The sequence below is a fragment of the Pongo abelii genome, chromosome 17, assembly GCF_028885655.2.
Source record: "Pongo abelii isolate AG06213 chromosome 17, NHGRI_mPonAbe1-v2.0_pri, whole genome shotgun sequence".
In the NCBI taxonomy this organism is placed as follows: domain Eukaryota; kingdom Metazoa; phylum Chordata; class Mammalia; order Primates; family Hominidae; genus Pongo; species Pongo abelii.
Window position 1 is genome coordinate 89,348,917 of NC_072002.2, and position 24,858 is coordinate 89,373,774.

At 41.8% G+C, this 24,858-nt stretch overlaps 1 protein-coding gene across 2 annotated transcripts in view; it reads right to left on the reverse strand.

Moving 5' to 3' along the window:
• Positions 1–1,373: 1,373 nt before the first annotated feature.
• LOC100456800 (cytochrome b5) overlaps positions 1,374–24,858 on the reverse strand; it is a 41,626-nt gene continuing 18,141 nt past the window's right edge. Inside the window, exons 2-5 of one of the 2 annotated variants that reach the window (XM_009252476.4) lie at positions 11,524–11,652; positions 9,095–9,124; positions 3,839–3,873; positions 1,374–1,743 (exon numbers count right to left, since the gene is read on the reverse strand). In XM_009252476.4, the coding sequence (XP_009250751.2) occupies positions 1,662–1,743; positions 3,839–3,873; positions 9,095–9,124; positions 11,524–11,652 (276 nt within the window). In that variant the 3' untranslated portion in view covers positions 1,374–1,661. Of the gene's footprint in view, positions 1,744–3,838; positions 3,874–4,938; positions 4,963–9,094; positions 9,125–11,523; positions 11,653–24,858 lie in introns of those variants that run through there. The other variant, XM_024236056.3, reaches the window with a different exon arrangement.

A 24,858-nucleotide genomic window follows, 5' to 3' on the forward strand; every position in this document is an offset into this window, starting at 1 on the left:
GTCATCTAAGGTATGACAGACCCACTTCGATTCACTTCATAGTTGATTTAGGAGCAATGTTTTAAAAACTACTAAAATGTGAAGCTTTATAGCTAAAAATCACAACCAAAAATATTGACATATTTATACAGGTCCCTTAACAAGTGTTGTAATTTATTTTGAAATAGAAACTACTTGTCAACTTTCAGTGACTAAAGAAGGCAAAGGCGGTGCATGCTATTTGATTATAAAGGTTGTACTCTGTAAGAACAACACAATTCCTTTCCACTGCACGCGGTCACTTCTGAAGAACCTCGTGGTTTGTCAGCTCATGCCAGTGCAAACGCAGTCACAGCCAATGACACATGTACTGGGGTCTAACAAATTCAGCTTTCAAGTTTCCACATTTAAAACAATAACACATAAGGCAGAGAATAGTAAATGGGAAGTAAGATGACTGAATCAGCCCCTTAGAGCTCCCAGGAGGAGACAGAGCCACACCAGAACTCTTCAGAGCTTGACACTAGCCGCTAAATTTCTTCAAAGATCAGATTCCAGTGTCCCACAATCTCCTTACAAATTAGAAAACCAGCCTTTCTTTAGAAGAGTTTATAAACAATCCTATCCTCTGAATGAGGAATTCTTGAAACTTTAGGACCTATGAAGCTGGGAGTGTCTTTGCAATGATACGTGTAAGCTGAGAGAATGGACAGTTGCGATGCCCTCCAATGGTTCATGTGTTTTTAAGTTGCTGATGTTTTTCAATCAGTGAAGATAAGAAGTCTCTCTTATAGGCCCTGTAGGCTACTTTCTTTTTTTTTGAGACGGAGTTTCGCTCTTGTTGCCCAGCTGGAGTTCAATGGCGCGATCTCAGCTCACTACAACCTCTGTCTCCTGGGTTCAAGCAATTCTCCTGCCTCAGCCTCCCAAGTAGCCGGGATTACAGGCATGCACCACTATGTCCTGCTAATTTTGTATTTTTAGTAGAGACACGGTTTCACCATGTTGGTCAGGCTGGTCTTGAACTCCTGACCTCAAGTGATCCACCCACCTCAGCCTCCCAAAGTGCTGGGATTACAGGTGTGAGCCATGATGCCCAGCCGCTACTTTCTTTTTAAGATCTATTTCAAGTAGAACAATTATTAGAAATCCTTAAACTATAATTTCTGGCCTTTCTTAATTTCCTTGAAAAAATAAACTACATCGGAAGCATACAATACATGGTTACTCAATGAGATGTGACGATGTGAAAGGAGACACTCAAATCTATTTCCCCCACCTCCAGTCATATGGCCTCCCTGGGTCTGAATGAGTAACACTTTGAAGGATTCCTCTAAATAATCAGATTCTAAACATTAAAGACAATTATACACCAAACAGGCAAACACGGTGCATACTTTAAAAGCCAAATATATTTTTAAAAGAGCATGCTTATAATAAGTAAATTACACATTAAGGAAACATCAAAATAAAGTAGATGAATAAAAAGGCACACTCGAAAAATTTGAGCTCAGAAAGGACAGTTCTTTTTGTTTTGTTTCTAATGTCGGAAGAAAGAGAAAGAGATATATTAAAATCATTGTTTTCAAGTGAAGGTTTCTGTCAGTTGACGTAGTTAGCAATGGCTTCTTTTCTCCTGTGTCCAAAGCAGGCTTTTCCTGCACTGACTTCTGAGGAGGTGTTCAGTCTTCCGCCACGTACAGGCGATACATCAAGGCGACGGCCACTGCAGAGATGGCAGGGATCACCCAGTTGGTCCACCAACTAGAAAGACACAAAAAGCAATGATGCTGACATGATGTGCACTGTGGTGAACTCAAACTCTTTTCCCCTTCTAACAGAAAATTACCAGGGCTTGTTTTTCTTAACTCTGTAATGAATTTTGCTGAAAAGGCAACCTGGATTTGCTAAAAGTGACATGAGTGTAACACATGCCCTGCTATACTAGGAATCACTCTGCCCTGCTGGCTTTATGAGAAAACTCATGCCCCACTTGGCTGGGCTCAGTGGCTTACGCCTGTAATCCCAGCACTTTGGGAGGCCAAGGCGGACGGATCACTTGAGGTCAGGAGTTTGAGACCAGCCTGGCCAACATGGTAAAAACCTTCTACCAAAAAATACAAAAATTAGCTGGGCGTGGTGGCGGTAGCTAATTGTAATCCCAGCTACTGGGGAGGCTGGGGCAGGAGAATCACTTGAACCTGGGAGGCGGAGGTTGCAGTGAGCCGAGATCATGCCACTGCACTCCAGCCTGTGCAATAGAGCGGAGGGAGACTGTCTCAAAAACAAACTAACAAAAATAAACAAACCAAAAAACGAATGCCCCACCAGTTGTAAAATTGAAGAATATGGGCCCTGTGATTATTAAGGCTGCCATTAACACCACAGCTTTAAGCTTAGGTTTGGAAAATCTAACCTTTACAACCTGTGCTGAAATGGATTTAAAGGGTTAAGAAACAGAATGGCCAGACTACTTGGTGTGTGGTCCACAGGTCTAAATTCACCAAAAAAAAAAAAAAAAAAAAAAAAAAGCCTAAATTGACAGTCCTGATGCATAGAATTTCGATCTATAAATTATAGATTACAAATCAAATCAGGGACAAAGGAGGGATGACCTATAATTTCTATTTAATTTTTTTTTTTTTTTTTTTGAGACAGAGTCTTGCTCTGTTGCCCAGGCTGGAGTGCAGTGGCGCGATCTCGGCTCACTGCAAGCTCCGCCTCCCGGGTTCACACCATTCTCCTGCTTCAGCCTCCCGAGTAGCTGGAACTACAGGCGCCTGCCACCACACCCAGCTAATTTTTTTGTATTTTTTAGTAGAGACAGGGTTTCACTGTGTTACCCAGGATGGTCTCGATCTCCTGACCTCGTGATCCGCCCGCCTCGGCCTCCCAAAGTGCTGGGATTACAGGCATGAGCCACTGCGCCTGGCCTCTATTTGAATCTTTAAATTCGATTTGAATCTTTAGATTTTGATCTTTGACTTAATTTCTTAGAAAAATGGAAATTAATGTGTAGGCTTTAGAAATAGGCTTGGTATACATATGTGTTTCATAGGGACTATAAGTATAATCCTTTCATAAGGATTACAAGTGTAACTTTCATAAGAATTATAAGTGTAACTTTTGTCTTAGTGGGGTTTGGTGGGGTTTTTCAATTTCACTTTAGAAAGAAACTGGCTTGTTAATGAAGAGTAAGGTGAAATACTGCTTGCAGGCAGGGAATATTCCAGAACACCAACGGACTGAGGCAGTTAATTTGACAGGATGAAATACAAATGTGTGATTTTGAGCTTGGGTCCAAAAAAGTGGCTACTACAGAAGTCAATATGGTAGAGCTGCCAAAGATGTTAATATGCAATTGGTCTGTCATAAACAAATCTGGTGCCTAGAACAATTGAGTCGTGCTACACATAGATTACCAGCTTCAATTTTAAAGCTAATAAAAATGACAAAGGAAAACTGACCCATGCTTAGGGAAATGTAATCGCTAGAGTTTAAGAAACAGACATGGATTGAAAGGAAGGAAATGGAATGTCTGCCTGCATGAGCCAGGGAGGCGCTGTGGGACTGGCCGCCTAAGATGCTGCCCTGGGGGAAAAGGAAATGCAATTGTTCTGTTTGTTCCTTGGGGTGGATGCAGCCAGCCGGCTAGATCACGTGGCTGTGGACGGTGTTCATAGTCAGCTGCCTGAAAGTTTAAGGCTGAGTGCTCTGAACAGTCTGGCCTTCAGTGGAAAGTTGCTGAGACAGCACAGTGTCAGGCCCAGGAACCCAGCAGGTGGGGGACGCACCTTGTCCAGCCTGGACCCATGAGCCTTCCCACCCACCACTGCTTTAAAAGAAAGCTACCACATACCTGGAACTAGAATCAACAGTAGTGATAAGAGTTTCCTGAAACACGAGAGGAAAAAGTAAAGTAAGTTCAAGGGAATGCTGAACTTATTCCATTGACTAAAATCCTGTTTGAAAATAAGAACACAATATTTTATGCAATGCATTCTTCGGAAGATGTCGAAAGGGAAAATTATAAACTTCTTTTCACTAAAATGCCTAACTTTGTTTTTTTCCAGAATAAAACATTTTAATCATTATCTATATTTATTTAAGGACATAACCTCAATAATTTAAAAACATTCAAAATTAATATGCTACATAAAATATCTTGCACACGCTAGGCATCTAAATACTTTAATGCAGAAACTGAAAACAGACATTCATGTTCACATACACACAATCCCACGTCACCTTTAGAAAAAGCAGTTTAATTCTTCAAAAGCATGAACACAATGTTCAATAAAAAAATCAGTTATTTCATTCAAATCTGACAGATGTAAAAAAGTGTACCTAAATTACATTAAATACATGTGAACCAAAAAGAAAAAAGAGGACTGCCATTTTAAGTTCTACATTCTAGGCCAACTTTCCCGGGGGGCTGCTTTAATTCTGACCAGACGGTACCAGCAAGACATCAGACCAGCCTCACAGGACTGCTGTGCCTGGCATCACACTTGTCACCAGCTGGTCACTGTCAGCCTAACAGCAAATCCCCAAATAAGGAAGCCCTGTTTTTATCCTCCAGGGCTTTCTGGGAGCAGCTCTTTTGAGTAGCACTAAAGTGAATGGACAATGATTCTCGAAAAACGCATACTTCTTCAAACAGCTGAAAAGCTAAGGTCTAGTGAAATATAAACTTTTCGGGGCTTGAAAATGAGTTAAGAAGCATTCTTTTGATGTTCCACACCAACATCAGCATTAGTGCCTCAAAGAGAAGTTGCCATAAATAAGACAGCTTCAGATCTGCAGTTTCCTAAAGCACAGATAAAAAGCATTAGCAAAACAATCAGCGGCCTGCAGTGAGGCAAAGCATCACTCTGCAAAGCATGTTAGAGAAACTCCCGTGAAAAGACAGACACCTTTCAGGGAAAAGCAAGCAAAGCAGTTATGAGACCCACCAACCTTGAAACATCGCCTTTAAGGTTCCTGACACAGTAGGGGAAAAAAGGTAAGTCATTTAAAAAGAAAATTGCAAATTTATTATCTATTCCAGCAATTTTAAAATCTTAGCATCTATAAAAAGTATTCATAACTACAGCAAGAGGGTTTTCCAAATTGTGTATATATGAATAAAATTAACAAAGATTACTAGAAATAATCAAAATATACAAAGATATTAGTTAGCTATTAGAGGACACAATCAGTTCTGAAACAAAAGAATCACTGAAGGTAAAATATGATTGTCAAACTAGAAAGTTAAGTTTGAAACAGCCAACGGAAGGCAAACACAAACATCCACGGCATCGTTAAAATGAGCGCAGGCATTTCACCAACGTGCTGACAACTCTGGAACCTCCCACCTGTCCTCCTGCTGCCTTCGTCGTTACCATGGGTGGGCGCTAAGGTTAAAACACTACTCTCGCACCAGCATCATCAGCAACAGCCATGAACTCTAAAGAGGGGAACTTGAAATAATCATATCACCTTTTGATTGTTGATTATCTTCTTAGCTCTGTAGCCCAGGATGCTTGACAGTTAAAGGAAGTTTGAATTACCACTTTGCACTTTTGATGAAAAAGTAATTGGTCTTTAGTGGTCAATGCCCTGAGGGCCTCACTTGGGTTTAGGGACATGACTATCAAAGAATGTCAGCAATGAACAAGGAGAAAGAATATGGTTTTTATGATCGGCTCTGTCACCTGTTCACCCCATGACTTCGAGGGTTCAGCTTCAGTAAAAAGAGATTAACAATTAAATCAGTGTGTCAAAGTCTGGGCATGGTGGCTCATGCCTATAATCCCAGCACTTTGGGAGGCCGAGACTGGCGGGTTGCTTGAGTCCAGCAGTTTGAGACCAGTCTGGGCAACATGGCGAAACTCTGTTTCTACAGAAAAATACAAAAATGAGCTGGGCACAGTGCTGTGTGCCTATGGTCCAGCTACTCAGGAGGCTGAGGTGGGAGGATTGCTTGACCCCGGGAGGTGGATGTTGCGTTAAGTCGAGATCCATGCCACTGTACTCCAGCCTGGGCAACAGAGTGAGACCCCGTCTCAAAAAAGTAAAATAAGTATGTCATGTATAATGACTTATAAAAGTCATGTGAATCGGTGTAAATTACAGTAAGCTCCATAAATTACGAAAAGCATGCAAAGCCCAACAAGCTTTTGTGAATCAGAGTCATCTCATTTGTAAGTTCATCTAACGTAAACTTTAGTGGGAAGCCTAGCTCCCTTAAAATACTGACAGAGTGATGTCTAACACGGCAAGCCCAGAACCTAAAGGAGAAGCTTAAGGGACTGCAACTGACCAGCCTGAGATGGGTGCTAGATGGTTCTGGAGCATGTCTGTGAGCCGGGTGCTTAACACTTCCCAGCTGCAATGTACTTACCTCCTTTGGCAGGTCTAACATGCAGATACTGTGAGAACCAAATAATTTCTACAAGAGTGCTTTAAAAACTATAACCAAGAAGGGGTATTGCTACGACTAATATTCTCTATGTAAGCAAATGTGATAGAAACATTTATGTTCGATTAAAATGCATGATTTCTAGGTCTACAAATATCTTAATTTGGTAACTTAACACTACGCTTTCCATAGGGCAGGTTCAAGCTAATAATCTTTACTGCATTTTATTTCACTATTCAACTAGATATTTTAAGCAGGCAACATTTCAAAACTTCAGACCACAGTGTACATTCTTCAACCTGGAGATCGGTGGATGGTTATACAGACACATGACAAAAGAAATCTCTAAGGACACTCTTTACTTCTGCTAAACCAAAAGCACAAGAAAGATATATCCAGAAAAGTGTTCATGTATTTCCTTTCATTTCATCTGCTTATGGCCTCTCAAAAAGGCCAGCAAGTTCTTGTCCCACGTTCTTCCGGTTCTGCTCTCACTGAAGCAAAGTCACAATAAAGAAGAGTTGTTTAAAAAATACTCAGAAGTTAGTTAATCTGTAAAATCTCTGAAGAGAGTAAAAACATCTACTTTAGGCGAGGTGCCGTGGCTTACGCCTGTAATCTCGGCACTTTGGGAGGCTGAGGCGGGCGAATGCCTGAGGTCAGGAGTTCAAGACAAGCCTGGCCAACATGGTGAAACCCCATCTCTACTAAAAATACAAAAATTAGCTGGGCATGGTGGCAGGCACCGGTAATCCCAGCTACTCGGGAGGCTGAGGCAGGAGAATCGCTTGAACCCAGCAGGTGGAGGTTGCAGTGAGCCGAGATCACACCATTGCACTCCAGCCTGGGTGACAAGAGCAAAACTCCGTCTCAAAAACAAGCAAGCAAGCAAGCAAACAAAAATCTACTTTAACTTCAGTGAGACCTTCTACATCTAACAAGCTGATCAAATATCAGCTGCTAATGCTGGAATGAAGTAAGTCATGTCTTAACGCACAAAAGGCTGTCACTTAATGTTGTCAGGAAAGCTTTCTTTGATACTAAAAGCTAAAGTTCCGGAATTTACCACATAAACTTGCTCTGTTCCCAAAATATTCTCAGTATCAAAGTAACTGCCACTTTAAAATAGAAAATAAGAACAATAAATAAAATAGAAAATAAGAACAATAAATAGTAACGGGCAATTAATCCAACGGGCAATTAATCTAATAAGAACAATAAATAGTAACGGGCAATTAATCCAACAGAGTATAGGTTGTAATACACGTGTTCTGAAAGCAAATAAAGGAGGAAAGTCTTTGTCCTTCAAACTGAAAGTAGTTATGGCAGGAGACACATGTACAATCTTACACCTACAAGTGTTTTCTGCTTGTGTCTTTATGGTTAGGGAAACAGCTGGCCCTGCGGTCATCTAAGTTCATCTGATGAATCTTAAACCTTTGTTTTGCTATAGCTAAATGACTTATACCACAATGATTAACATGCTGAACACGTGATTAAAATATATATATATATTCTTCCCTTAAGAGACTTCAGAGAAAAAGGAAAAACTTTATGCATCACAGAATTTCAGCTGTCCAAAAAGGAGCCTCAAAAAAGATGCTAAAGTCAAATGAACTCACAGCAAGGATTCTAAGCAATTGTCACAGAGGCCATTGAAATTCTGAAGTCAATTTTTTATCTTCTGGAAGTACTCATATCATTAACATTGAACTTAAGTCTTTCTTGAATAAGGAGAGAATATAAATAAAATTGCTTTGTACTAAACAGTATTACACAAGACTTTTATTGCACTATCAGGGATGTTGAGGTAAATGTGGCCTTTATGCTTATATTATTGGATTAACTGCTTTGATCCTTTAATAGATTAAAGAAGATATCTTGGCAGCAACAGCTCAAAAAATCAGCTCACCAGTTCTCGACACAAGCTCAGTGGGGTCTTGCTGTTGCATTTTCTCTAATGAAACCAAGAATTTACACCAAAACGAAAAATTATACTTTCTGTTTTGTCATTTGTTCTAAGCAAAACTTTCCCCCATAGTCCTTTAATTAGACACTAGAAACTATTTTGCCTACTTGTACTTTTCAGGAACTTAGGCTGTGCTCTTCCATTCTCACCCTACATTTATCTTCAAATATAAGTGAGATGGTCAGTTCAGAGAGAAAGGCTAGTGAATCAGAACATAAAACTAGTATTGCCAGAGTTATTTTCCTTTCCCAAGGAAAAGTAAGTCAAAAGGGTATTATTTAATTTCATTAAATTCATCTGACAAATATTTATTGAACACCTATTATGCCCAAGAGACTTAAAGATGAAGAAGACATGAGACGCACCCTTAAAGATTTAAGTAATAAAACCACTATCCTTTCAGATTTTAACTTCTCTGAAAATAAGGCTTGTGTCAAATCTTTTAGATCAGAAGCATGTGCTACTATAAAAAGTAGCTCTTCAAAGGGTATATATTGATAATTATGATGAAAAAAGTAGTTTATTGACAGCCTTAAAAAAATTACACACAAGCCATCCTAACAAATCATACTGACAGGTTTCCGTAAATAAAAAGTATTTGCTGAGCCAGTAGGTTACATATTCATTTATCTAGAAAGACCTGTGCTGGCCTCAGTCAGGTAAATAAAAACCCTCTGCCTTCAGTTTGACAAGTATTAAAGACAATGAGAACATCCAGAGACACTTGAGATGGTCACACTTACCGGAGGCTTGTTTAACTTTGGTCTGTCATCCTGCAATGAAAAAATAAGGCACATTATGGAGTTTAAAAATCTACGAAAGCACCACTTCCAAAATGCTGACTTTGAGATTTTTTTAAATTACAATTCAGTAATTACCATTTCAGATTCAACATTTAGCTATTAAACACAAAGTTTGATCCATCTGATTTAACAGCAAAAATTAGTAGCAGATTAAGTGCCAAGAGATATTTTCTATCTAGAGTTCCAAAGTTTAGAACAGCACCCATGACAGCTCTCTGTACATGTTGATGTGCATACACATTTATTAGACTCAGATTGTGACACGTAACTCAGGGAGGAGCTGAAGACTAATTCCTCCCTTCTGTCCTCTCAAATTCCATTTGAGATTGTGCATGTATCTCTTACGTGTGTGATATCTTCAGTTAAGCCCTGCCATCTCCCAGTTTTAGAGTCATAAACTATTTCAACTTCAGGCTGAAGCTGTCAAAAATACAGTGTGTTTAAAGGCTGGCCAGGGGGAAGCCCAGCGGGCAGGTGAAGCGGAAGTGCCACGGTCAGGGCCTGAAACCTGACCCACAGCTGGAAACAAGGATGGGATCAGGCATGTGTAAGGGCAGGCCTCCCTGATGACCCTGAAACAACTTTGCCTTTGTGAAGTATGGGATGAAAATATAGGGGCAAATAAACTTGTCAGATAAATGAAGCTTACTCCCTCAAAGTACATATCTCCTACCACCAAAAACAAAATCAAACAAACCTCCGCACTCAATGAAGTTGTTCTCGAATGGATTTCCTACTTTCGAGCCTTCTACAAAGAACCTAATGTAACCTCTTCTTCATTCACAGTCATTACAGGAAGCATCAGTGGTATATGATAAGACTTTTCCTATATTCTTTAAGAGTTTCTCAGTTTGCTCACTTGGAATGAGGCTATTTGCCTCTCCATTTTTTTCTTATGAGAGCAGAGCGGGCTCCTAGTAGGCCTCTGTCCCCTTCTGGCGGGCTGCTAACCATGCACCACAAGTGTGAAGGCAGGACGGAGCCAGGCACTCCCAGAGGTGGACAGGGCAGCTGAGTGTGCGGCCCCGTGATCCACTCCAGAAGCTCAGAGCGCTCGGCAACTTCTTTCCAAGTTTTCAGCGATTTTCCTGATAACTTAGGTTGATAGACTAGTAACATTTAACATGGTCATTTACAACTGCCACAGAGGGGTCTAAAACCATAACACAGCACAGTGTTTATAGAAAAGCCAAATTAGGGCTAGGTGCGGTGACTCACACCTGTAATCCTAGCACTCTGGGAGGCCTAGGTAGGCGGATTACCTGAGGTCAGGAGTTCGAGGCCAACCTGGCCAACATGGCGAAACCCCATCTCTACTAAAAATACAAAACAACTGACCAGGCGTGGTGGCCGGTGCCTGTAATCCCAGCTACTTGAGAGGCTGAGGCAGGAGAATTGCTTGAACCCAGGAGGTGGAGGTTGCAGTGGGCCAAGACCACGCCATTGTACTCCAGCCTGGGCAACACAGTGAGACTCTGTCTCAAAAAAAAAAAAAAAAAGCCAAATTAGGCCAGTGTTTTCTAAAAGTTGGTCAATGGATTGGTCCAGAGCTGATATTCTCGAAGGTCTGAGGTACAGTGAGCGGAATATGGACAATGTGCTAGTTCTACAGAAGGTAGAGCTTATTCATTTCACGTAGCTCCGTTTTTATATTTTTTAAATCATTTTTTAGAACTAAAATATCCTTGGTCTAATGAAAGTAGAAGGGGGGTTCTTAATGAAAATATTTTGGTCAGAAAAAGAAAGAAAGCAATGCTGGGTTGATTCTCCCCACCTTGTAAAACATGCTGCCCCATGGAATTTCTAGGACTGAGCAGACTCCCCAGTGCGTGGCTGTGGGGTGGAGCATGCTGACTAAAACGAAGTGCCAGTAAACAATGCAATCAGGCCAGGTGTGGGGGCTCACGCCTGTAATCCCAACACTTTGAGAGGCCGAGGTGGGTGGATCGCTTGAGTCCAGGAGTTTGAGACCAGCCTGGGCAACACAGTGAAACCCCATCTCTACAAAAACTATGAAATTTATCAGGTGTGGAGGTGTGTGCCTGTAGTCCCAGCTACCAAGAGGCTGAGGCAGGAGGATGGCTTGAGCCCAGGAGGTTGAGGCTGCAGGGAACCATGATCGTGCCACTGCACTCCAGCCTGGGTGACAGAGTAAGACCTGTCTCAAAAAAAAAAAAAAAAAAAAGCGACAGTGAAATGCAAAGACATTTTTGGTCAATTTATTTATAACAAAAAATGGCGTCCTAAAATCAGGAGTTGTTTTTGCTTTACTCCTTTTAAAATGTGTATACATGCAAGCTTACAGACTTGGGTAAGGTCATCTGATAGCCCTAAATACAAATAAGAAAGGGCCCCCAAAATGTACTTACTGGATGGAGCTCCCCAATGATGAATGTTTTGGACATTTCCCTGGCATCTGTAGAGTGCCCGACATCCTCAAAGTTCTCAGTAGCGTCACCTCCAGCTTGTTCCCTTAAAACTTCTTCCCCACCAGGATGCTGTTCAAAGGAGAGGTAGAATAAAAAATTTTTTTTTCAGGCAAATGAATTAAGAGAAAATGGCCAGAATTTATTTAACCAAACAGGTGACTCCTTCAGAAGACACAGATGACAACAGGAGACTGTAACTTGTCCATAAACGTGGATTAAAACAACACAGGCCTTTATATTCAGTTTCCATCATGCAAGTACAATAGGCCTAGGCAGCAGAATTGCTTGGGCCCAAGCTCAAGGCCAACCTGGGCAACACTGTGAGACCCCATAACTATAAAATACAATTTTAAAAAATTAGCCGGGCATGGTGGCACGCCCCTGCAGTCCCAGCTACATGAGAGGCTGAGGTGGGAGGATGGCATAAGCTCAAGGGGCTGAGGCTTCAGTGAGCAGTGACTGCACCACTGTACTCCAGCCTGGGTAACAGAGGGAGACCCTCAAAAAGATAAAAATAAAAATAAAAAAAATTTAAAAACAACTTTTCCCGGCCGGGTACGGTAGCTCACGCCTGTAATCCCAGGCAGATCACTTGAGTTCAAGAGTTCATGACCAACCTGGCCAACATGGCGAAACCCCATCTCTACAGAAAATACAAAAATTAGCCAGCCATGGTGGCGGGCACCTGTAGTCCCAGCTATTCAGGAGGCTGAGTCTTGAGAATCGCTTGAGTCCAGGAGGTGGAGGTTGTAGTGAGCCGAGATTGCGCCACTGCACTCCAGCCTAGGTGACAAAGTGAGACTCTGTCTCAAAAAAAAAAAAAAAAAAAAAAAGAGAGAGAGAAAGAAAGAACCTTTCACTAATAGCATAAGTTGCTTCCCCATGTCATTCATACAGCTTAATAAAAGCATGAGGCTCATGTCCTTCATCCTTTGGTAATGTGTTTTGTTTTTCCATAAGGCTCTCAAAATTGCTCTTATTCTTTACCCAATCTATTTTTTCTTGACTCCTGCACCTAAGACTGACTACTCTGACGTCTTAGTCTAAGTGTGGCCTCAAGAGCTGGCATGCCTGAGATGACGATTCACAAGAGGCACGTGTGTGTCACTTCCCTCTGGAAAGCACCCTGCGTGCCAGCAATGCACAGGCAGCACAGACTGTCAGATAAGTCCCTGCCTTTGCAGAACTCACTTTCTGGTAGGAAAAAAGAAAATGAAACAAAACAAAACAAGTAACTTGCTGAAGATGCTGCCACCAGGACACAGTGCTGCCAGGACACAATGGAGGCACGGAGGCAGGGGCTCGACTCCACACTGGGGAGGGGAGAGGCGGGAAGAGCCTCTTGTGGAATAAAAGAGTTTTAGTGTTTTCAGCTGCTTTAATGTGTGAAACAAGGATGGTCATGATGCAGGGAGGGAAATTTTTTCTCCAAGATGATTGACAAGTGGGGCTTAGTCACAGGACAGAGGTAAGGAGGTCTGGGGATTCTCAGGCAAGGGAAGCAGCTCTCAGAGTAATAAAAAAGAAAGTGGAGCTTGGGCAAAGCATCCTAAATACGTACTTTTGTAGGGGAAAAAAAAAAAAAAACTTCTTTAACTGAGCTTGAATGTTATCTTAGATTCATCCTGACCTTGAGCAAGTCACCTGCAAGTGTCCAACAACTGGACAAAAACGGTCTCCCTTGAAGAGTCGACTGCGGTCAGTACTTAATTTCTCCCAGTAATGAAGACATCAGGGCACATAACATTGTAGGAAGGTGGATCATTATTCTGTTTTGAAACTGTTTCTCTTCCTACTTTGTCTAAACATACCTAGTGCTAAGGAAATCCACTCTTTTTTTTTTCTTTTTATAACATTTATCCATCTATGCTGCAGAAAAATTGGGAAGCACAAAGAAAAAAATTAAAATCACCGATCATCTTGCCTCCAGAGAGCTGGACATACACACACACGTATGTGTATGTAATGTTGGATAGAAACTGTGATTGTTATCCTATGCATTGTTTTAGAAAATAAAAAGGAGGTGATACATGGTACAGAGGCAGGGGTGCCTAGTGGTTACCACTCACTCTGTGAACTTGTGAAAATACGTATATAGTTTTTGAGGATTAAATGTATTAACATGTGTCTGGCACATCATTTATGCTCAATAACTATTACCCAGCATTTTTATTAAACACTTTCCAGTGTCACTATGTTAGTCTGTTTTGTACTGCTATGAAGAAATACCTGAGACTGGATCATTTACAAAGAAAATACAGGTTACTCTGGCTCTCAGTTCTGCAGCCTGTACGAGCACGGCACCATCATCTGCTCAGCTCTGGTGAGGCCTCGGGAAGATTTTACACACACTGGAAGGCCCGGGGGAGCCCACACATCTCATGGCGAGAGAGGAGGTGGTCCCAGTCTCTTTCAAACAACCAACTCTGCCTGAACTAACGAAGTGAGAAGTCACTCACTACTGTGAGGATGGCACAAAGCCATTTATAGGGGATCTGCCCCCATGACCTAAACATTCCTGCTAGGCCCACCTCCAACCTGGAGGCCACATTTCAACACGAGCTTTGGAGGGAACAGGTGCAAACCATGTCAGTCACTAAGTATTCTTCCTCAACGGGACTTTGACATGGCTACATGCTGTTACATTGTATAGGCATTCCCCGATTTACTGAATGTCTTCTACTGGGGCCATTTAGATTATTAAAAGTCCACCTTAAACAGGCATGGGAATGCACATTAGATGTGCAAACAACAGAATGGCTACCTCAAAGCCAACCCGAAACTTCTGGATTCCTCGCCAAGGCTGCAGCAATAAAAACATGGTTTTGTTGATTCTGGAAAAGTCTACTTAAGGTTGGACACTTCTACTCACCTACTGAGTACAGAGAAGCCATATGGTGAGATATAAAATGACTCAGCCAGGACCCACAACTATGTAAACTCACAGACTGCTGTTACTTGCATGGGGACCGCTGAATTCAGGAGCTGCCGTAACTTTTGATTCCTGTTAAGGATATGTCAGTGGAGACAAATCTCCCAGAGTCAATCATTATTTGCCAGGGACAGCCGATGTTCAAAGGACGACTTCAAGTGAGGTTAAAAACATGGACTTGGCCCTTTATAAAGAATCGCAGACTTAGACAAGTTTTTAGATACAGAATTCTGATCTTTAAAGTGCTAAAACAGAGAAAATACACATTTGATTTCATGGGGTAATTCGACAGTCTTAATCTGAAACAGAAGTACAACGGGCAACTCCTCACCTTAATTTTTGACCAAGAACAGCAACAAGGGATAGGTATGTATGAATCTACCTATTGACCTCTGGTTTTTACCTTGCCTAAACCATTTGTGGGGCAATTTTCTAACAAAAAAAAAAAGAGAGAGAGAGAGAGAGAAACATCTTGGATTACATTGGTTTCACTGATAACTCATGTAAAATTTTAAAGATTTAAAAAACTAAAAAAAAAAAAAAATAGAATAAACTGACACTAAAATATTTTCACTCCACCTAAAGGTCTATCTTAATAATTGGTAGGAAGATCAAATCCTAAAAATTGATATTTTGGAAAAAAAAAACTCATCTTGATAAGACAGTAAAAGATGAGGGTGGCTTTTTGTAATATCTAATATTTTCCTTGAAATATATGTATTATGGAGAGAGAGACAGAGACACTTTGCCAAGTAAACTGAATCTAAATCATGTTTTGAAACTTGTCAATCTTCTCTTGTTAGCAAATATATGCAGCAATTTTATTTATTTATTTATTAATTATTATTATTATACTTTAGGTTTTATGGTACATGTGCGCAATGTGCAGGTTAGTTACATATGTATACATGTACCATGCTGGTGCACTGCACCCACTAACTCGTCATCTAGCATTAGGTATATCTCCCAATGCTATCCCTCCCCCCTCCCCCCACCCCACAACAGTCCCGAGTGTGATGTTCCCCTTCCTGTGTCCATGTGTTCTCATTGTTCAATTCCCACCTATGAGTGAGAATTTGCGGTGTTTGGTTTTTTGTTCTTGCGATAGTTTACTGAGAATGATGATTTCCAATTTCATCCATGTCCCTACAAAGGACATGAACTCATCATTTTTTATGGCTGCATAGTATTCTATGGTGTATATGTGCCACATTTTCTTAATCCAGTCTATCATTGTTGGACATTTGGGTTGGTTCCAAGTCTTTGCTATTGTGAATAATGCCGCAATAAACATACGTGTGCATGTGTCTTTATAGCAGCATGATTTATAGTCCTTTGGATATATACCCAGTAATGGGATGGCTGGGTCAAATGGTATTTCTAGTTCTAGATCCCTGAGGACTCGCCACACTGACTTCCACAATGGTTGAACTAGTTTACAGTCCCACCAACAGTGTAAAAGTGTTCCTATTTCTCCACACCCTCTCCAGCACCTGTTGTTTCCTGACTTTTTAATGATTGCCATTCTAACTGGTGTGAGATGGTATCTCATTGTGGTTTTGATTTGCATTTCTCTGATGGCCAGTGATGGTGAGCATTTTTTCATGTGTTTTTTGGCTGCATAAATGTCTTCTTTTGAGAAGTGTCTGTTCATGTCCTTCACCCACTTTTTGATGGGGTTGTTTGTTTTTTTCTTGTAAATTTGTTTGAGTTCATTGTAGATTCTGGATATTAGCCCTTTGTCAGATGAGTAGGTTGCGAAAATTTTCTCCCATTTTGTAGGTTGCCTGTTCACTCTGATGGTAGTTTCTTTTGCTGTGCAGAAGTTTTTTAGTTTAATTAGATCCCATTTGTCAATTTTGGCTTTTGTTGCCATTGCTTTTGGTGTTTTAGACATGAAGTCCTTGCCCATGCCTATGTCCTGAATGGTAATGCCTAGGTTTTCTTCTAGGGTTTTTATGGTTTTAGGTCTAACGTTTAAGTCTTTAATCCATCTTGAATTGATTTTTGTATAAGGTGTAAGGAAGGGATCCAGTTTCAGCTTTCTACATATGGCTAGCCAGTTTTCCCAGCACCATTTATTAAATAGGGAATCCTTTCCCCATTGCTTGTTTTTCTCAGGTTTGTCAAAGAACAGATAGTTGTAGATATGCGGTGTTATTTCTGAGGGCTCTGTTCTGTTCCATTGATCTATATCTCTGTTTTGGTACCAGTACCATGCTGTTTTGGTTACTGTAGCCTTGTAGTATAGTTTGAAGTCAGGTAGCGTGATGCTTCCAGCTTTGTTCTTTTGGCTTAGGATTGACTTGGCGATGCGGGCTCTTTTTTGGTTCCATATGAACTTTAAAGTAGTTTTTTCCAATTCTGTGAAGAAAGTCATTGGTAGCTTGATGGGGATGGCATTGAATCTGTAAATTACCTTGGGAAGGATGGCCATTTTCACGATATTGATTATTCCTACCCATGAGCATGGCATGTTCTTCCATTTGTTTGTATCCTCTTTTATTTCCTTGAGCAGTGGGGTTTGTAGTTCTCCTTGAAGAGGTCCTTCATGTCCCTTGTAAGTTGGATTCCTAAGTATTTTATTCTCTTTGAAGCAACTGTGAATGGGAGTCCACTCATGATTTGGCTCTCTGTTTGTCTGTTGTTGGTGTATAAGAATGCTTGTGATTTTTGTACATTGATTTTGTATCCTGAGACTTTGCTGAAGTTGCTTATCAGCTTAAGGAGATTTTGGGCTGAGACAATGGGGTTTTCTAGATATACAATCATGTCGTCTACAAACAGGGACAATTTGACTTCTTCTTTTCCTAATTGAATACCCATTATTTCCCTCTCCTGCCTAATTGCCCTGGCCAGAACTTCCAACACTATGTTGAATAGGAGTGGTGAGAGAGGGCATCCCTGTCTTGTGCCAGTTTTCAAAGGGAATGCTTCCAGTTTTTGCCCATTCAGTATGATATTGGCTGTGGGTTTGTCATAGACGGCTCTTATTATTTTGCGATACGTCCCATCAATACCTAATTTATTGAGAGTTTTTAGCATGAAGGTTGTTGAATTTTGTCAAAGGCCTTTTCTGCATCTATTGAGATAATCATGTGGTTTTTGTCTTTGGTTCTGTTTATATGCTGGATTACATTTATTGATTTGCATATATTGAACCAGCCTTGCATCCCAGGGATGAAGCCCACTTGATCATGGTGGATAAGCTTTTTGATGTGCTGCTGGATTCGGTTTGCCAGTATTTTATTGAGGATTTTTGCATCAATGTTCATCAAGGATATTGGTCTAAAAATTCTCTTTTTTGGTTGTGTCTCTGCCCGGCTTTGGTATCAGGATGATGCTGGCCTCATAAAATGAGTTAGGGAGGATTCCCTCTTTTTCTATTGATGGGAATAGGTTCAGAAGGAATGGTACCAGTTCCTCCTTGTACCTCTGGTAGAATTCGGCTGTGAATCCATCTGGTCCTAGACTCTTTTTGGTTGGTAAGCTATTGATTATTGCCACAATTTCAGCTCCTGTTATTGGTCTATTCAGAGATTCAACTTCTTCCTGGTTTAGTCTTGGGAGAGTGTATGTGTCGAGGAATTTATCCATTTCTTCTAGATTTTCTAGTTTATTTGCATAGAGGTGTTTGTAGTATTTTCTGATGGTAGTTTGTATTTCTGTGGGATCAGTGGTGATATCCCCTTTATCATTTTTTATTGATATGCAGCAATTTTAATAAGCACACATCACTTTTTTTTTTTTTTTTTTTTTTTTTTTGAGACGGAGTCTCGCTGTGTCACCCAGGCTGGAGTACAGTGGCAAAATTTCAGCTCACTGCAACCTCCGCCTCCCAGGTTCAAGCAATTCTCCTGTCTCAGCCTCTGGAATAGCTGGGACTACAGGCTCCTGCCACCACACCCGGCTAATTTTTGTATTTTTAGTAGAGATGGGATTTCACCAGATTGGTCAGGCTGGTCTTGAACTCCTGACCTCAGGTAATCCACCTGCCTCGGCCTCACAAAGTGTTGGGATTACAGGCGTGAGCCACACATTTGGAGACTAAAGAAAATGCTCTTCTTTGCCTGTCAGCATTCCGAAGAGACAAGGAAAAATTGGGAATGCTGGTGTTTATGCCATCTTGATTATGCCCAGAGATAAACGTGTGGCAGCGTGTATGTCCTAACCTTTGGGCAGGTTATAGTACTTGGGGGTGGCCTGAAGAAAAGGCAAGGCAGAAAGTAGTAGAATAACAGGTAAGTAAAATTATCTGATGATTATCTAAAAGATTTAAGAAAGAGACCAAAATATGTGGTTACACACAGGTAAGATTAGAGGTAACAAAAGAGGTGAAATTCTCCCAAACGGCCTGAGCCAAATGGAAGCTGTGGTTCCACTTTGGTGAAGTCGGTAGCAGAAATCTGTCCTACATAACGCACTCCTTGCTAAACCTCTACTCATGTGACCATGTGTGGGAAGTGTCCAGCTGTAGAGCCCAGAGAGAGGGAGAAAGGTGAGGAGAGGATGTCGTGGGACAGTAAGGAGGACCCGGAAGTGAGGATGGGCATGGAGATGCAAAGCCGTTTCCACGTGAGCTGCCCCCTAACAGTCTTCCGTCTTTCCAGAGGAAGATTTCCATTTGTTTTTGTTATTATGCACTTGAGTTAATTCACCCAACAAACACACATGAAGGTCTCCATGTGGCAGCCACAGTCAGAGCCAAGACAGCGACGGCTCCCACCTCGGGGAGTTCACAGCCGGAGAGATGAAACATGAATAACTATGACCATGCCACTGCAAGTGAAAGGAAATGTCCTCAAATGAAAGAGTTTAGTGCCATGAAGAATATGACAGAGGAATGCCACCCACACAAAGGGGTCAGGACGGGCCCTGCTGAGCTGTACCACAAGGTGGGAGCTGCAGTCAACAAGGGCCAAGAGGTGTCCGGGTAAGGTGTTGCAGGGGCAGGGAACAGCGAGTTCAGGACCTGGGAGAGAAGGCCTCACAGGGCCCCAGGGTAGGAGAAGGCCCAGGCCGTGTGCTGCTTTTGGGCCTCTCCAAGGATTCTGATCTTTGTCCTGTGAGCAATGAGAGGCCATGGTAAGGATCTAAGTAGGGGAGGTAACACAATCAGATTTAATTTTAAAATATAACCCAGGCTTCAGAGTGGACAGCAGACTAAAGGGCAAGAGAGGGTGAGGGAAGGCTGTTCTCTGCAGCCATTCCAGAGGGTAGGGTGGGGGCAGCTGCAGGTGCAAGGGTGTGCACGGTGTAAGGCAGAGTGGACGAGAGGGCTTCCGGACAGTAAGGATGGCAGGGGAGACAGGAAGCGCCACTGGAGCCAATGTTTGGTTTGCACTACTGAATGGAAGACGGGGCCAAATGCTGAGAACAGGTGTCAGGCAGAGAGACCAGGTTTAGGGCTAAACCACTTACTGGAACTCACTCATCGTGCCCACATATCTTGTAGCTCCTAATGCCTCCCACATGCTTTTGCAAAATCTCCACTTTGTAAGTTACCCAAATATACCTTGTTCTCGACAGCATATGAGAATCCCCAGATACAACCCAGGGAATACCAATACAATAACTGGAAATGGCTTTTGCTTTTTACATCTATAAAGGTTAGCTATGGGAAAATAAACAGGAAATATGCTTTAAAAGATTGAAGGTCGGCACAGTCTAAATTCAGAAGACATTAACTGCCACACCCCTACCCAATACTAAGTGACTTTCAGGAAGACACAGTACACCCCTGCATTGTAAACAGTAATGTCGGCTCCCAGCTCCTGTCGCTCCATAGCTTTATACAGCTCACACATAAAAGTTCGCAGCAGAATTTTGCACAGTGGTTCTCTTCTCCTTGAATTGCCTTCTTTATTTGACTTCCAGGGGAACAGGCTCTGCTCGTGTTCTCCCAACCTTCTCGGCCACCACATTCTCCTGATCATCTACGTGTCTAAACACAGGAGAACCCTGGGGCTCAGTCCCTGGCCCTCACCCCTCCTCCATCTGCGTTGGCTCTCCTGATGATCTTATCAAGTCTCCCCACTTAGAGTATCATCTGTCAGCCAAGGAAAGCAGTGGAAGAGCCCCAGGTCCCTTCCACACACAGCAGTTACTCAGCACTTCCACTCCATAGCTAACGCATACCCCAGTGTAACAGGACCAAATGGCATGTCTCACTTTCCCCCCCAAAATACACTCCTTCCAGTCTTTCATTCATGGGAAATGCTGCCACCACACACCCAGTTGCTGCAGCCAAAAGCCTAGGAGTCAAGCTTTATTCCTCTTTCTTTCTTCATCTATTCCATTAGCCAATCCAGTTGGCAACCTTCAAAACAGACTGAGAATCTAACCACCTCTCACCACTTCCCCTGCTACCACCCAGGGACAACAGCAATTGTCACTGAGCTGGTCTCCCATCCTCCCTAGCATCAGTTCCCCTGAGATTGCCATGCCATGAAGACTTTTAGAAGCTGATTATGGTACCCTGGGAAAGAATCATGCTGGCGTAGTCTAGAGGGGTGGCAGTAATGGTGATGCAGAGGTATAAGATAAAGTAGGGGAGTTTCAGAGATGAAACAGATGCCTTCAGTAATATTCTAACGGTAACAGGTTCCCACTGCTGTTAACAAACATCCAGTATTTGCCATGTCCTACAAGGCCCTTGCTCATGGTCATGGCTGCACGGCCTCTGGCAGGCCCTCAAGCTGGCCACACTCGGTCCCCATCTCAGAACCCAACATCTGCCTTCTGCTTGGGATGCTGGTGTCCCAGACCTTTACAAGATTTCATCCGTCACCTCACTTATGCTCTGCTCAAATGTCAACACCTCAGAGCCCTCCCCTGATTTCCCCATCTAAAGCGGCCTGCCTGGGTGTGGTGGCTCACGCCTGTAATCCCAACACTTTGGGAGACCAATGTGGGAGGATTGCTTGAGGCAAGAAGTTCAATGTTGCAGCGAGCTATGACTGCATCATTGTACTCCAGCCTAGGCAACAGAGCAAGACCCCATCATTCATTAAGTTAAATAATTAATTAAAGCAGCCTGCCTGTGTCCCCACACTATTGCCTTTATCCTTTACTGCTGTATTTCCCTCTCAGTACTTGTCACTACCTACAATTATTGTCAGCCCTCATATCCATGGGTTCCTTACCCATAGATTCAACCAACCATGGATGGAAAATATCCAGGAAAAAAAACTGCTTCAGTACTGAACATGAACAGGCTTTTCTTGTAAATATTTTCTAAACTATACAGTATAACTGCTTATCTAACATTTACATTACATTAGGTATTATAAGTAATCTAGATTTAAAATATTCAGGAGGATGCGTATAGGTTATATGCAAATACTACATCCTTCTATATCAGGGACTTGAGCACCTTTAGGGTTTCGTATTGAGGGAGGTCCTAGAGCTACTCCCTGGAGCACACCTAGTGACAGTGACATTTCATATCAATTTGTTTCTAAGATTCATGAATCTGTCTCGTTCATCACTGTTTCTCTAACTCTTAGTTCAATACCCATAAGTATTCATTAGATAAATAAATGAGATAAGCACAGATCATTCTTACACATTGGTTTTGTAACTATTATATATAACCACTTCAGTGGCTGATGGGAACTTTCCCTCTCATTCCAACTCCTCCAGTTCATAGCACTCTACTTTTCCTGAGCTCTAACAGTTCTTCCCATTCAGATCATATGATTTTGTACTTAACTGCTGTCTGATTCAGTTCATCGAAATATTTTACTGTCTACTATGTGCAAGGCATTGTGTGGGACAGAAAAAATACATGAGAAATCAACATGATCCAATCTTGAAGAAGCATACAGTTCATTTGGGGATAAAGAAATAGCACAGAAGAGACTTCTGGGCTTCCCTGAGACAGCCTGATAGTTCTGACTGTCTACAGGTGACTCAATGGGTCCTAAACTCGCAGTAGCTGAGATATCACTGAAGTGTGGATTTGAGTGACTTTCCCTGAGGGCAGGAATGAACGAGCCCCATAGCTACCATGGGTACCTCTCTGACTCTCCAGCCCTCATCCCACAGTGTAGTTTGATGATTCTCATCTTATCTTTTTTAATTTTTCAAAATGTTCCCCAGATTTATCAAGGTATACTTAAGAAATAAAAATTGTATATATGTAAGGAATACAGTGTGATGCTTTGATACACATCTACATTGTGAAATGATTCAATCAAGCTAATTACCATATCCATCACCTCATGTACTTATCGTGTGTGTGTGTGTGTGTGTGTGTGTGTGTGTGTGTGGTGAGATCACTTAAGATGTATTTTCCCAGCAATCTTCAACTATACAATACATTAACATTAACTGTAGTTACCTTGTGTGCAAACTATCTCCAGAACAAGAGTTTGCCACAAACCAAACTACTCTGGCATAATACGCTGCTGTCAACTGACTCATGCAAGGAGAGGCCAACATAAAAGCTGCAGATGGCCAAGGACCAAATGAGTCTCCTATGACTCTGTAGAGCCAGGTTTTAGGATCAAGCCTGACCTGTTTCAGCATCTTGCCAACCCTAAGGCACAAAGAGATGTAGAAAGTAAAAACTTTCCTCTTTAAAGCTCCCCTTCTTGTTAAAGAATAAATCATAAGTGTTAGAAATAATAGATGATTTTAAAGACTTTCTTCAAGCCTCCCTGCTTTGTGCTAATAACTCTTTGTTAAGCCCTATCCTATGTAACTGTTGGACATGCTCACAGACACATTCCAGCTCACAGCCTATGCCCCTTTCTCATTTGGAATTGTTATTGCTTCCTTAAACCTTTCCTAAGCAACTTCTTTGTTCTTCTTTGCACTTACCTATTTAGGAAAGTTTTAGGCAATTAGCAAACTGGGTATCAGTTTAAGAGTGTGAGGTCCTGCTCCAGCCAATGGATGCAGGACACAGCAGTAAGGACAACCCAAATGTGTAAGGGATAAATATGTCTGCTTTTCCTTTGTTCAGGTGTGCTCTCGCCATTGTTCCAGCTGCCACTGAGCACCCTTTCTGCAGAAAGTAAAGATTGCTTTGCTGAGAGATGTTTTAGCTCCACACTGACGTTTCCTCGTGGTACCAATTATCTATTTCTAACAATTCTGGTATTTCTAACGAGGTAAAGTGAAGAAGTTCCTGTCTGGATAATGACAAGGCAAAGAATGCTTGCAAGCAGAGTTTCTCTTATTTACACTAATTCAATATAAATTAAGGGTTCTATGGCAGCCGGGCACAGTGCCTCACGCCTGTAATCCCAGCACTTTGGGAGGCCAAGGTTGGCAGATCACCTGAGGTCAGGAGTTCAAGACCAGCCTGGCCAACATGGTGAAACCCCGTCTCTACTAAAAATACAAAAATATTAGCCAGGTATAGTGGTGGGCGCCTGTATCCTCAGCTACTTGGGAGGCTGAGGCAGGAGAATTGCTTGAAACCAGGAGGCAGAGGTTGCAGTGAGTTGAGATCGCGCCACTGCACTCCAGCCTGGGCGACAAAAGCGAGATTCCATCTCAAAAACAAAACCAAAAAAAAAGAGTGTTTTATGGCTTTAGTCCTTGTTTTTACTATCACTAAAAATCTGGTGTCTTAACCTTTTCAGTTATACTTCATGTAATGTGAGAAACACAGTTGTAATTGTACTTGTAAAGCTGAGGATTTATCAAGGTCAACGGTCCACCAAATACATACACACAAAAACGAAAGGAATGCAAATATGGCAGAAAATGAAGTGTTAGCTGAATGGTGTCAATAACTTCAAGGAAAGACTAGGTCATCTCAGCTAGGAAGACAGTCAAGGGAAGAAGCCCCTGTGTGCTGAGTGACCGACTGGAGGGTAAGGTCACCCCTCTGCCCAACACCAGTCATCCCAATAAACGGCACTTCCTGCATGTCTGCACTATTCAGTGATCTAAGAGGTACAGCCCTGGTTCCCTAAGAAATAAAAGAGTTTAAAAAGGAAGAAAATACTGTTCTTACAAACTTGGTAAATTATTCTTCACTGGGCACCAAATATCCATAATGAATTAATCACTATTTACAGTCCTTTAGACAATGCTAACACACAGAAACAAGCTTTTCATTTCATCCGTAATTAATAGCACCAAGCCAGTATTTTCAGATAAACACTGCTGAGTGACCTGCTGTGAAAAGTCAACACACTTAAGGCTGATGGCCAACATACAGCTCATCACCTACGAAGCTGGCCTAGCCATGGCCCTGGCCCTGCCTCTTTCTAAACATACTCTAGCAGTAAGGATTTGCTTTAAACTGAAAAAATGCTCAATGCAGGTGGGATTCACCTGCTCCTGGGATTCTTCCTGCAGGAGAGATGCCAAGGCTTTCAGGG